Source organism: Labeo rohita, chromosome 20 (genome assembly GCF_022985175.1).
Source record: "Labeo rohita strain BAU-BD-2019 chromosome 20, IGBB_LRoh.1.0, whole genome shotgun sequence".
Lineage (NCBI taxonomy): Eukaryota > Metazoa > Chordata > Actinopteri > Cypriniformes > Cyprinidae > Labeo > Labeo rohita.
The window spans coordinates 6,271,625-6,286,129 of NC_066888.1; the positions used below are offsets into that span (position 1 = coordinate 6,271,625).

At 35.0% G+C, this 14,505-nt stretch overlaps 1 protein-coding gene across 4 annotated transcripts; it reads left to right on the top strand.

The window, feature by feature from the left end:
* The first annotated feature begins 10,186 nt into the window (after positions 1-10,186).
* On the top strand, positions 10,187-14,268 carry LOC127182869 (uncharacterized). 4 transcript variants are annotated; one of them, XM_051138538.1, is made up of 9 exons: positions 10,187-10,323; positions 10,440-10,487; positions 10,833-10,880; positions 11,193-11,240; positions 11,447-11,493; positions 11,820-11,871; positions 12,977-13,093; positions 13,204-13,332; positions 13,456-14,268. In XM_051138538.1, exons 1-9 carry the CDS (start codon positions 10,250-10,252, stop codon positions 13,724-13,726), a joined length of 834 nt encoding a protein of 277 aa, XP_050994495.1. In that variant the 5' UTR covers positions 10,187-10,249; the 3' UTR covers positions 13,727-14,268. The 4 variants fall into 4 exon arrangements, with proteins under 4 accessions (XP_050994495.1, XP_050994497.1, XP_050994496.1 ...); XM_051138540.1 differs by lacking the exon at positions 11,193-11,240; XM_051138539.1 differs by lacking the exon at positions 10,833-10,880.
* The last annotated feature ends 237 nt before the right edge of the window (positions 14,269-14,505 follow it).

A 14,505-nucleotide genomic window follows, 5' to 3' on the forward strand; every position in this document is an offset into this window, starting at 1 on the left:
TGTATGTTTCTAAATCATCATGATCGGCCTTCACTGTTGTGAAGATTTAAAAATAGCCTTCAATAGAAGATAAAAACACAAAAAATTTAAATGACATGAGGAAATGAGATGATGGCTTACTGTAAACAGTCTGTCCTCTGTGGGAAAGATGTCTGGTCAAATGTTCACCAAGAGGAAGTGATAAAAATGCAGAATCTGAGTTTTAAGCCCACATTGTGAACATCTGTCTTTGACACTAATTTTCAGCACTTTTTACTACATTATTTTTTTTTTTCAGTAAATCTTACGTATTTGGGGAACTGTATCCATAAACTGTTTATGTGCCCTCATGTTTTGTTGTGATGGGAGGATGTGCATGTTGAAAGGTTTTGTCTTTAGTTTAATTCCCTTTAATAAATAGTTTAATATACACAGATTATGTGCTTTTTCAAAGTAACTGAAGTGCATTTAATTCTTATTTACATTAGCACTCAGATTTCTCTCTCTTTATTTTTAGCTTTCATTTCTTATGAAATGAATGGTTGTACTGCCACTATGTGGTTGAACTGCCTCGGTTGCACCAGGCAATTGTTTTACAGGGATAATAGAGTCAGTTCTGAAGGGAGGAGGTTTGTTAGGCTTGCTGAGAGATGTGTAAATATGCATAGCCTGGTGCCTTTGAGCAAATATGGAACCAACTTCATATTATTTTGGTTTTAGTTTGACATACATCATCACACATCTGCAATAATAAACCATACACCTATCTTAAAATCTAACTTATTACAACCATTTTTAGAAATGAAACCATTCTGATGTTGATAATAAATAAATAAATAAATAAATAAATAAATCAGTAACTCTAAAAATGCTAACCATCAAAAAAAAAAAAAAAAAAAAAAAAAAAATCATATTTTCATTATAACTTGAATACACTTGTGCACATATCTTTAATAGATTAAACGTTTTAATTTAAACATTTTTTTTCTGCAAATGTCTAATTCTACAAATAAATTAATTCTTTAACCTGAAATCACTGCATATTTTTAATACATAATATTTTTATAAAAAATATATAGATTTTTTTTTAACTTTTAAACTTTTCTTTTACTTTCATTTTATATATATATATATATATATAAAAAAATAAAAAAAAAAACACATCTGCTGACAGCCACTGTTTATGGAAATGTATTACATAACTTGTTTGCCTGGTGTTAATGTGTATATGATGCATGAATTTCCATTCTTGACTATGTTCCTCCTGAACAAAAGAAAGCAATGTGGTAAACAAGAGAACTGAAAGTAATGACTTATTCCAAAAAATAAATAAATAAAAATAAAAAAACATGCTCAAGTTTGCATTCAGTAATCAAAAGTCTGCATCTGCTGGTGTTCATTAATGTTTCATCTTTGATGTGATTAATTTAAATAAATAAATAAATTCTGATCAAATCTTGATAACATTATTTACAAATATGTGTAGTTTTTTTTTGACCAATTAAAAAAAAATCATAGCTCATAGAGAAGAGAATAAAATATCTGAAGTATTACTTTCTCAATACCAGATACTGTAGTCAATGTTAAAAATGTTTATTTATTTGTATGTTAGTCAGCATTTACTGAGAAGTCTTGTAACCTTACATGCTGCTAATTAATATTATGTACTTCCGTAATTATGCAATTACACTGTTACAAGGACACTGTAAAATACAGTGTAACCAAACTCAGCCCTGTATAAATATTTGTTCTTGTTAACTTAATTAAATTTGTTGTTTAGTCATCTGCACGTGACATCATACTTGGGACTTTCTGCTACAAGGAAAAAAAAAAGAGGATCCAGAATTGCATTCACTAGTCTTTCTTTCTGCCATTGTTTAATAAGCTACATAAGTGCTGAGAGCACATCAGACACAACATACAAATCATTTTCTGCCACAGATATTTGAGAAATTATGTCTGGAAAAGAAATTGCCTGTTTTTCAGGTGCTGCACAGTGCTCATCACAGACACGGACTCCAAGTTACAACTACACAAGGTAGTTTAACCTGTATTCGTTTTGGTTTCATATTTCAGTATTTTTCTAAGATGCTGTTTTCACCTGTAATATTACATTTTTAAAATACTATTGACTGTCAATAACTGACATTTTAAGTTTTCTTCTGTGGGCACTGTTTGATTGCCCTTTTATTTATTTATTTATTTATTTTTGGTATTTTCATTTATGGTCACAATCTGATTAAACTGTGTTCTTATTTTTATTTATTTGTTTGTTTGTTTTTATTTTAAGTTTATCACCAAGCTTTGCCAGTAATGTACAAGCAGCATGGAGACCCAGGTACAACTGTTCATTTTAATTCTCTTGTTTTTATTTGTAAATGATCTATCTATCTATGTATCTATGTATCTATCTATCTATCTATTTGATATATGATATTCATAATACTGTTGGTCTCAATGCATAAAATCAAATCCCACTCCAAAATTTTCCTTGATGAATATCCTGTTTAGTTTCATACATCAAGGTTTAAAGGGAAAGAAGTGCATTTGTTAAAAACAGGTTCAAACATTGAATTACCGGGGTGTTTATGTTTTCAGAGAAGTGGAGTTATCATACGCCAACACAGCACTCAGCCGAAGGGAACCGATGATAACTGGCCTTATGTCACCCCGGTTAGCCAGTAGTCAATCACTAGTGTCAAGAAAGAGGTATCATTTTATAAGTCTGCAATATTGCTTTGTTCTTTTTATGAATTCATTTTATCAAAATTAACAACTATTATTTTTATGGAATAGTACAGTGTTTATTGCAAATGTTTTATTAAAGCAATAAGCCCCATGAAGCTGTGGTTTACAGTGAATTTATAACAGCTAAGGGGCACTAGAAGCGACACAAAGCAAAGTGCCTAAAACCCCCTTAGCTGTTATAAATTCACTGTAAACCACGGCTTCACAAGGCTTATTGCTTTTATAAAGTGGTTATTCCATAAGGTTTCACTAAATAAAACAGAGTAAATAAATTGTAATGTAATTTTATTTAATGTTTGTTTTCAATTCCTTTACATCTATAAGTAGTCCAAAACTGGATGACAATAATGATGATGATGGTGATTGTGGTGATGGTAATAATACTGATTATGATGAGGAGGATGGTGATGATGAACCCAAACCACAGATCACCAGATCTATGGACGAAGAATAGTAATACATCTGACATAGAAAGAGAAATGAAACTTTACATAATATTACTGCACAAATGCTCGTTTTTAAAATGTATAATAAAGCATAAAATGTTACCCTAGAACAATAAAAGTCAAAGAACAGTATAACAATGAAAGTGCTATTAAGTAAAACTGTTCTTTTGTTTTGTTGTTAACAGGAACAATAAGATATTGGTGATAGGCTTTGCACTGCTGTTTGGTTATTTACTGTATGTATTTGGTTGCGCCAAATGCATGTCTGCCCTGCAAAGGACATACGTCTCTTCTGAGGTATAGAGACATGAATCACGCAAAGAACTGTCTCTTTTTTGCCCATTATTCATTTTATGTATATGCTCCAGTTGATTCCTCAATATCATTGTTTGGTGGTAATTGTGTAAAATGTTGTTCTGATGCCTGTTCTTCATATTTAAACCTTTTTTTTAATGATTATTTTAGTTCCTTAATAAAACATCTGCACTCGGTTTCAGTTTCACCTTGCCAACTATTATGTGTACTGTTCTATATCCATCTCCCTGTATATATATTCTCACAAAAAAGGTAATATGGTAGGACATTTGATAGCAATATGGTTGATTTATTTAGTGTCACCAAATGTAAAGCTGTTAACTGTTAAATGTGGAGCATATTTTTCTAAACATTGAAAGTATACATTTCTGTGAAGCTGCTTTGCATCAGTGTGCATTGTGAAAAAATTATTTCAGCAATTTGTTACCACACAAAAGAATATTTATAAAAAAATAAATGTACAGTTTTTCTCAGTCGCTTACATTTCTCGAATCATCCTTGACATTTGCAAAACAGTGCATTTCTCAGAACAATTCGTACAAATAGCAAAACACCATGGATTACCTGCAAAAGCCAGTCTCTTGCTCAAAATCCTTAGTTCATCTCTCAAAGATAAATATCTGTCAACGAACATGTGTCAGGCATTCACCACAGCCACCCCCACCATCTACGTCACAGCACACCCGTTCCCAGTCACTTGAGTACTAATAGCCATCACCTGTTCCCACTTAGCACCACCCTATATAAACCCCTGGCAATCAGTACCTCATTGTCTGGTCTACTGTTCACATCTGAATGTTTGCTCTAGACCGCTCTGGTTTTTTTTCCCTCCTCCCTGGACTCTCCCTTGCTACACGTTGGATTCATCGCTGTGTTTACCCCATGAACTCTGGACTTCACTCAAAACCATACAAGTACTTTCAGATAAGCATCTCTCTGCTCAGTCTATATCTGCACTCTAATATTTCACTACTGTCAATAAAACTCCATATTGTTTTACACCTAATATCTGTCTTTGGTCTCATCCTTGGAACAACGTGACAACATGTCAGTGCCATCAGAATGACAAGTCCTTGTGTCATTGTGTACGGATAAGACAGTCAAATTGCTTAGTCATGGAGAGTAAACTATGGCTACAGTTTTGATGACAATTATTGTAAATTGTAGATTACACCTTAGTGTATGTGGGAGTTTGATTGCAAGACACTGGACAAGACTCACATTTACGCTTTTACTGTTTGTACTGTAATTTGTTGACGGGCCATGTCATTGCGATACAGAAAGGAAAAGACAGCACTGCGTAGCACAAAGAAAAAACAAAAGTAGACATGTGAACATAGGACAATCTCGTTAGGGAAAACTGTACATGCAGTGCTGTAGGAATTACAATGCAGTCTTCCCACACCTCCTGACGTTCCTGTCTGTTGGGCCACAAATTCTCATCCACATCACAATGAATATCTTCTCTTGCAATTCAGCATGGAAAGAATTTTTTAGAGTATCTTATCCAGTCTCTGCAGACATCTGCTGTGATGTCATTGCACGCTGCATCCATGGGAGCCAGAAGAGTCATCTGTGTATGTGGCTGGCGATCGTATACTTTTCCATCTCCATGCTGAGAAAAATTCCTCAATGGGGGTTAAGGAATGGAGAGTAGGGTTAAAGGAACTCCATCAGCATCCTGTTGTGGGCTGCAAACCATTGCCTGACGATGTTGGAGTGATAGAAACTGATATAGCACACCATTCTCATTCTCGCAGCACCCATAGTTATGTTCCCGCCCTGTTGGCCTGGCACATCAACTGTATCTCTGTGGCCAATGATATTTCGACCAAGCCTTCTACGTTTTGTTAGGTTGAAACCAGCCTCGTCAATGTAGATGAAGCTGTGCGGTGGTTCCCTTGCTTCCAGTTCCATTATACGCTATATCCAGAAGACACAAAATGAGTTTTATGAATTACATGCTTTTTCATTTTGGCCAAGATATAGTTACATCAAATGTATACAGCACAAATTGCATCTTTTTTTTTTCTACAGCCATAGCGAATATATAAAGGTCACACTTACTGTACTGTATATCACTATACGATGTTGTACTATTTACTGTGACGTACAGTTGCTGCATGCTCATACATTGTTTACCTGTACATACTGGTAGCGCAGCTCCTTCACTCTTTCACCATTTCTTTCAAATGCTGCTTCATGTTCATTTGGTGTCTTTTCAGCACCCTGTCAATGGTTGAGATGCTGACTGTTTGGATGTTTTCAAATATGTTGTTGTCCTCTATAATTCACTCTTTATCTCCCTTAGTCTTATGGCATTGTTTTCTACAACCATGGTGCAAATAGCCTCCTAAAATAAAATGTCACTGTTTAAAGTATACTTACTGTATATTGTAAAATGCAAGTGGAATACTGTAATATTGTATGAAGCATTACAGAAAGTATACAGTATTACAATACGGTGCCTATTGTTAGATTACATACCTGTTCTGTTGAAGAAAAGTCTGAATGATTGAGGACACAGTTGTTCTCCCAACATTTGGCTTCACCCTTTGACCAGCCTCGGCCATTGTAAGCCCATGATTGAGAACGTGGTCTACAAGTGTGGCTCTTATCTCATCAGGAACGCGCATATGTCCTTGGCCTCCGCCTCTTCCTCTGTTTTGCCTCCCAACTCCTCCGCCACGCAGCTACACTCCTCTTCCTCTTCTTCTTCTCTCTGGCTGTTGACCCTGTCCAGTTCCTTGTCCTTCCATTGTCAGACATTGTAACATTGTGTTGTGCTCCGGCTATATATATACTTGCCAGTTGGTGGTTCATGAGATGCACCTTTGTTAGAGAAAGTCAAGATTCACCTGGGAGTAATTTACCAATTCAGGACAGATTTATAAAAAAAAGTCAGTATATAAATGTATAGAAATATGCTTGACATATTATGACAACTTGTTCAACCATTTTGCATGTAAAGACTGCTATGAACTAATGCCTAAATGTTGTGGAGGGTGAGACTATTCAACAGAAACCCATTATAATATATTTTGATCAACATGACATAAGCAATTGATAACGTAGGAAACAGCAGAGAATTGTACATAATCATTTGCATGGATGTACCAAAGCATTTGCAACTTGTTCAAAGAAATGAGAAACTGCTTTTTTGATGTGCACAAATGACACAGTGTTGTGAAGATTGAACAGGTAGTTTTGAGAATTTCAATTCTGATCTGAGAAATGTACCAAAGCGACTGAGAAAAATTGTGAAAGTCTTATATATATATATATATATATATATATATATACACACACACACACACACACAGCATTTGGTCTTGTGTCAATTGTTCTTGTTTCAGTTATTCCATTTATACTACAATTACCACACCTCAAGACATCATCAGATGATATATTTCTAGGCTTTCATCCGTTTTTTGTCCTTAAAATGAATGAATGAATGAATGAATGAATGAATTTCCTACGCAGCTAATCCAACCCCTCTGTTGCTAATTCCAAAACGTCATTTTAGACCTAGTAATGACGCTTGAGCCGTTGATAGCAGACTCGCGGTGCGTTTCCTCTGGCACATAGCGAGCGTTTTCAATGCATTCCTTTGGAAGTTGAGCTTAAACGCTCGCGTGGTGCATTATGGGATTGAAAGCGGTGCAGAAAAAGCGTTGAGAGCATCAAAAAGGTTGGGCGTTCCTCAACCTTATGCAAATCATGAGCGAAAAATGCTGGGCGACAACGAATCGCTGTGAAAAGTAGGCACGGCAAGGTTTTGATGTATGTTTCGGAGGCGTGCTCTGCACTAAATTTCACATGCCCCAAAGCAGTTACGGTGTGTTTCCACTGGCACGTAGCAAGTGCGTTTTCAATTAATTCCTATGGAGGTTGAGCTTAAAAGCTCTCGCGGTGTGTTATGGGATTGAAAGCGGCGCAGAGAAAGCGTTGAGAGTGGGTCAGAAAGGTTGGGCATTCCTTAACTTTATGCAAATAACGAGCGATAAACGCCAGGCGTCAACCATTTGCTGTGAAAAGTAGATTTTGACGTATGCTTCCAAGTGTTTGCAGAGCTGGTGGATTACTAAGCTAAAATCACAGGTAATTGAAAAAGTCATGCAAAAGTAAATGCACTTTGCATGCTTTCATTATATGCTAGTGTTTAGTTTGTGAACCACCGTTAAAATAAGAAGATGAAACGCAAACAGGGTGTAAACAGAGGCGTGCTCTGCCCTAAATGTCACACACCCCAAAGCAGTGGCATTGTAGCATTGAGCGCAGATTTGACGCTGTAGTGGAAACTCACCGTAATGGTGCGTTTCCACTACAGCGTAGCGAGCAGGTTGAAGTGAGTGTTTTTCATTCATTCCTATGGAAGTTGAGCGTAAACACTCACAGGGTGCATTATGGGATTGAAAGCGGCCCGGAGAAGGCGTTGAGAGCAGCTGAGAGTGTCAAAAAGAGGTCATTCCTCAATTTTATGCAAATCTCGAGCGCAAAATGCCAGGGACAACCAATCACTGTGAAAAGTAGGTTTTGACGTTTGTTTCCGAGTGTCTGCGGAACTGGTGGATTACTGAGTTGAAATCACATAACATTGAACAAGTCATGCAAAAGTAAATGCACTCTGCATGCTTACATTATGCTATGGTGCCCTAGAAGGCACCAATAAAGTGTTTAGTTTGTGAACCGCCGTTAAAAGAAGATGAAACACAACCGTAACAGTGCTTTTCCGCTCAGTGCCACTGGCAATGCTACCACGCCACTGCTTTGGGGCATGTGAAATTTAGGGCAGAGCACACCTCTGAAAACAATGTTTACACCCTGTTTGCGTTTCATCTACTTCATCTACCAAAATGTCTATCCATGTACAGCTATGATCACCTGTTTCTCCACCTTTCAATGTTGTTAAGGAAAAGGATGAAGATAATTGGTTGGTTCCTGTCACATGATCCACAAAGTGCTTGCGGCATTCTGTAAAGTTGATATATTTTTATCTCGATGAGGCGCTGTCAACTGGCTTTTGAGAAATGTCATGTAGTTTTTAAGTTGTTAATAGTCAGAGCAGCTAACAACAGTAACAGCCCTAACAACTGCTTTTTTTCCTCAGTAATTGCACACAAGAAAAAAAAAATAATGATACTACTTTCTTTATTACAATTACTGGACAGTTTAACTTTTGCCCTTGAACCTCACAGTTCAGATTTTTTTTTTTTCATGATAGGACAGTTGAGATATGATAGGATATAAGTGGGAAAGAGAGATGGATATGGGATCAGGAAAGGTCCACAAGCCAGGATTTGACCTCAGGACACCCAAAGGGCACCTACGCCATGTGCTGGCACACTGCCCACAAGGTTACCGGTGTCAACCTGCAGTTCAGATTGCTAGTTTCTTCTTCTTTTTTTTGTTTCACTGTGGCATTTTTTCCCCAAGGCCTGACTGATTGATTTTTATTTATTTATTTATTTTTTTGTATTATGCCAGATCCCTTACAGGAAGATTTCAACCGAATGTGAAAATTTGCTGAAATTTTACTCACCCTCAGGCCATTCAAAGCATAGATGATTTGGTTTCTTCATCAGAACAGAAAGTCATCTTGTCTGAATTAGGAGATAAATATGCAAATAAAAAAAATAGTCCAAAACAATTTTAAATAACTATGTTGGCAGATTTTGGAGTCAATGGCACCCATTCACTGCAGAGAATCCAGAGGATCATGATGAACAAGACATGTAATGCTGAATTTCTCTAAACTGGTTCCAATAAAAGCCACATTTAGGATGACCTGAGGGTGAAAAAATTTTCAGCAGATTCTCAATTTTGGGTTCTACATTTTTGGAGCCATACTATATTTTGTGACAGATTTGTCAGGAGATTATTACAAAAATAATGGCAGAAGAAGAAATATGTTTACAATTGCATTCATAATTGTAATGCTTAACCTACAAATGCAAATGAAAGTTATGTGGTAAACAAGACACTTCTGAGAAACAAGTTCACGTTCCATGGTCAAACCTGTTCAGTCACATGTTTTATATGTGATGTCATTAAAACAGGTCACTTAAAAAAAAAAAAAAAAAGCTATATTAAAAAATAAAAAAAAAATGTTTTGCTGTAGCAGTTTTGTTTTGTTTTATTTTCTACATTGGGTTTTTGTTGAAAGCATAAACTCAAAACAATTACAGTCAAATACACACCTACTTTGTGACAAACAGAAAGTCAAATATTCACCTGGGTTTTGTTTAGGTCAAAAACGTCATATAAATAATATTAAAATCTAGAAACCATGCTTTTGTGAATAGAGATTCCCAAATTTGTGAGATTTAAAGAAGAATAAATTAACTGAAATTTCTGGCAGGGAAACATGAAAACTGAACAGGGAAACTGAAAACTGAAATAAAAGAAAATTACGTGTTTTGAGTAATGTTCACAATGAGGGTTTAAACCATGCAGGTTTGTTTATTGACATGCTTGGTGTTTGATATCAGTCCTCTTGGACCAAAAAGTATGATAATATATGTCTATTTTAGGAATTTTCCTGAAGATTTGTTATGTTATGAATTATGTTCCTTGCATCTGACATCATACCTGAAACTTTTTGGTCTGCTACAAGGAAAGGAGGGGAAAAAAACAGCATACTTCACCACACCCAGTCTTATGCTCTGGTGATCTTTAGTGCGCTGTTGAGAGCACTTCAGACACAAGACGCAAATTATTTCCCAATACAAGACATTTGCCATCCTGCCATTCAAGCCATTATGTCTCTTACCCCTTTTCCAAAAGCTATGGAGTGTTCATCACAGACATGGGATCTAAGTTACAACTACACAAGGTAAGTTTAACATTTCTTTGATTTGGTTTCATTCACGGATTTGAGAATCAGTGAGAAATGAGAATTACAAAAAAAAAAAATTAAAAACAAGGCACCGTTTGATTTACTTTTTTCAGCATGTTTCCGAGTACAATCAACTCTCCACCACCACTGCTTGAAAAAAGGTAAAAAAAAAAAAAAAAGGAAAGAAAAAAGTTCATGAATATGAAATTACTTTTCTTTTTGCCTGTCTATTATCTGTCTCTTTGAAATAATAATTACTTTTTTATTTTATATCTTTATTTTTAGGAAAACTGAGTTATCAACAACATTTAACCATGAATTTCTCACGTGTCATTTTAAATTTAGATTTAAATTACAAATTAATAATAGACTTTTTAATCTGTAGTCACAATCTCATCTAGATGCACTGTTTGACTCATTTTATTTTTCGTTAGTATTTTTTTTTTCAAACACTATTGATTGTTGACTTAAAAAAACAAGGCACTGTTTTTTTTTACTTTTTTCAGCATGTTTCCAAGTACAATCAACTCTCCACCACTACTGTTTGAAAACAGGTAAAGAAAGAAAGAAAGAAAGAAAGAAAGAAAGAAAGAAAGAAAGAAAGAGAAAGAAAAAAGTTAATGAATATGAAATAAATTTCCTTTTTGCCTGTCTGTTATCTATCTCTTTGGAATAATAATCACATTTTGTCATTTTAAATTCAGATTTAAATTACAAATTAATAATAGACTATTTAATCTGTAGTCACAATCTCATCTAGATGCACTGTTTGACTGACTCATTTTATTTTTTGTTAGTATTTATTTTTCAAACACTATTGATTGTTGACTTAAAAAACAAGGCACTGTTTGTTTGACTTTTTTCAGCATGTTTCCAAGTACAATCAACTCTCCACCACTACTGTTTGAAAACAGGTAAAAGAAAGAAAGAAAGAAAGAAAGAGAAAGAAAAAAGTTAATGAATATGAAATAAATTTCCTTTTTGCCTGTCTGTTATCTATCTCTTTGGAATAATAATCACGTTTTGTCATTTTGTCATTTTAAATTCAGATTTAAATTACAAATTAATAATAGACTATTTAATCTATTTAATTTGACTGACTCATGTTATTTTTTGTTAGCGTTCCCTCAAATAACACATTGGCAAGGTTGGGCTGCAGTAATGCAGGTAATTTATTGTCTGTGTTTTGACTACTAAAATGAATTATACTTTACTATTGCAATTTCATGGTTTTACAGAGCATGAATATTCTGTGCAATGTGCACTTAATTCTAAAAATAAAAAAGAAGAAGAAAAACAACAACAATCATGTGCCATTGTTGAATACCCTGTTTCAAAAAAAAAAAAAAGTAAAATGCAGAGAGGTGCAGAGTTTCTCAGGGACAGGGGCTCAAATGTGGGGTGGGAATCCATCACTAATACTAGAGGCAGTACACATTTTCATATTAATTATAATTCAACAACCGAAATCATTTACTACTTTCTGTTTTCAGAAGCAATAAATGTGGTGCCTCGTTTCAGAAGGAGAGGTAGAAAGGAATACAGGTATAATTGTGCAATTTTACACTACTGACTGTCTGATTTTAAAGGGTTACTCCACCCCAAAATGAAAATGTTGCCATTAATCACTCACCCCTATGTTGTTCCAAACCCGTAAAAGCTTTGTTCGTCTTCAGAACACAAATTTTTTGATGCATTCTGAGAGCTCTCTGACCCTCCCACAGACAGCAATGTATTTAACACACACACACACACACACACACACATGTTTGTTTTTGTGAATTGTGGGGACTTTCCATAGACTTCTATAGATTTTGTACTGACCAAACGATATTGTCTATCCCCTAACCCAACCCTAACCCTAAACCTAGCCCTCACAGAAAACATGTTTGCATCGTTACACTTTCAGATAAACATCATTTACTATTTTTAATCATTTTTTAACATTGTGGGGACCGCAGGCCGGTCCCCACAATGTCAAAAATTTCAGGTTTTACTATCATTGTGGGGACATTTGGTCCCCACTATGTAGCAAAAACAAGTACACACACACACACACAAGTGTCATCAGGGGTTAAGTCGTAATTTTACGAAGCTACGAGAATATTTTTGTACGCAAAGAAAAAATAACAACTTTATTCAACAGTTTGTCTCCTCCGCGTCACACTAGAGCCATTTTGGAGCGTATCCATCGAACGCAGCTGTGTCATGCGGTTACGCTGTTTACGCTTTGATTAGAATGAAAACAGCGCTGAATAAAGCCGTTTGCGTACAAAAAGTATTCTTGTAGCTTCGTAAAATTATGGTTGAACCCCTGATGATACATGGATTATTTTACCGATCTCTAGTTTCTGGACGTTAATCGTGTTAATCACATTACTGTCTATGGGAGGGTCAGAGAGCTCTCAGAATGCATCAAAAATGTGTTCAGCAGACAAACAAAGCTTTTACTGGCTTGGAACGACTTGGGGCTAAGTAATTAATGACAAAATTTTTATTTTGGGGTGGAGTAACCCTTTAACTAAAATGTACTTCTTTGAAATTAGTAGTAGCCTAACAAATTTACAGAAATGGTGAAAGAGTTTTAACTAAAAATGAACAGTCTTCTATGAGAACTTTTTTTATTATTTTGCACCTCCCGCCCCCCAAGAAACCCAGAATCGGACGATTATTATGGAGGAGGTGATGGTGGTGATCATGATGATGGTCCTGGAGACGATGGTCATAATGGTGATAATGATAAACAAAACAGTGAATTTAATTACAGGTAAATTATTGGATGTGTCTTGTACGTCTAAAGAAACCGTGAAAGTATTTTATTAACTGAAAATTAACCCATCATGTATGAGAGCTATATTTTTGTTTATTTTTTCCAAGTTCCTCATTTTTCCATGGTGGTGATGGTAAAGATGGTGATGATACCAATGATGATAAAGAATGCATACCAATCGTACATCAATACGCTCCAGGAAAAAGACAGATACTCAGCAGATGTATCCTTGCATGGTAATACACCTACACCTATAATACGATGAAGTCTAAGAAGTAGAGAACAAGCATTGTGACCAGACATACTGTAGCTGTTCAAGTGGTGCTGTTGACTAAAGCTGTTTTCATGCCCTGTTCTAGGGAAAAAAGAACAACAAAGCCATTCCTGTTGGCATTTGCAATGCTTTTTGTTTATTTACTGCATAGAATTGCATATGGTATGGTGCTTCGCGTGCGTTTCCCGGGACTCTGTGTAGTAGACCTCTGGAACAACTGTGAGATTATCATTGTGACTGTCATGGCAGTAGTCATTTTTGTACTTTGGTTTTGTTCAAGTTCTTTCGGTTTCTTCTTTCTTTCTTTGCTCATATTGTTAAGTATTTGCATTTGTACAGATCAGTTACTGAAATGAAAGGAACACAGAATGTATATAAAAGTAAATGTGAATCAATACTGTTTTCTAACTGACTCCATCCCACTGAATCTGGAAGGCATATGTAAGCATAATATAATCATCATATAATCATCTTTGGCTATAACTACAATGCATGTAAACTGTGTGAAAGAAAAATAGTGCATTTATTAGATAGTACAGCAGTGTTCACTTTATTTTGTAAAATGTTTTGTCTTGATAAGTGCTTTGATTTTTGCTTCCTTGTTCTCGGTTTTGTATCATTTGTGTCTATCCAAATATTCAGAAAATAGTCAGATAATGTTACAAATATTTGTTAAATAGTTCTATTTACCATATGCTCTCATGTTTATTTTATTTTTAATGTGTTTTTGTAAAAGTCATAATTTTGTTATCCTATTTTGAGCTGTTTTCTATTTGCAATTGTTACTATTTACTTTTGTGAGTTTAATGAACTGTCGGCTTTTTAATAAACTAAGGTAAGTTTGAATTACGAATTATGATAGGCTATTAATATATAGAAAGCACAACAATAAAAAAAAAGAAAAGAAAAATAAACATACAAAAACACAATGTCCTCTTTTTTTTGGTAGATAATAATCACAAGTGAGATTCAATGACATTTTAACCACTGGATGAGGAAATGTCTGTGGTTTTCATTTCAGAAATCTGGCCACCTTAGTCTAATGCAATATACTTACGAAAAAAAAAAAAAAAAAAAAAAAACAGTTAAAACCAACCTAAGCTGGTTGGCTGGTCATCCAGGCTGGTTTTAGAGG

Excerpts from the sequence above, each read along its gene's own strand:
- LOC127182869 (XM_051138538.1), top strand. The coding sequence starts at position 10,250 with ATGTCTCTTACCCCTTTTCCAAAAGCTATGGAGTGTTCATCACAGACA. Across the intron at positions 10,488-10,832 it reads CCACCACTGCTTGAAAAAAG|CATGTTTCCAAGTACAATCA; the intron begins GTAAAAAAAAAA and ends TACTTTTTTCAG. Across the intron at positions 13,094-13,203 it reads AACAGTGAATTTAATTACAG|TTCCTCATTTTTCCATGGTG; the intron begins GTAAATTATTGG and ends ATTTTTTCCAAG.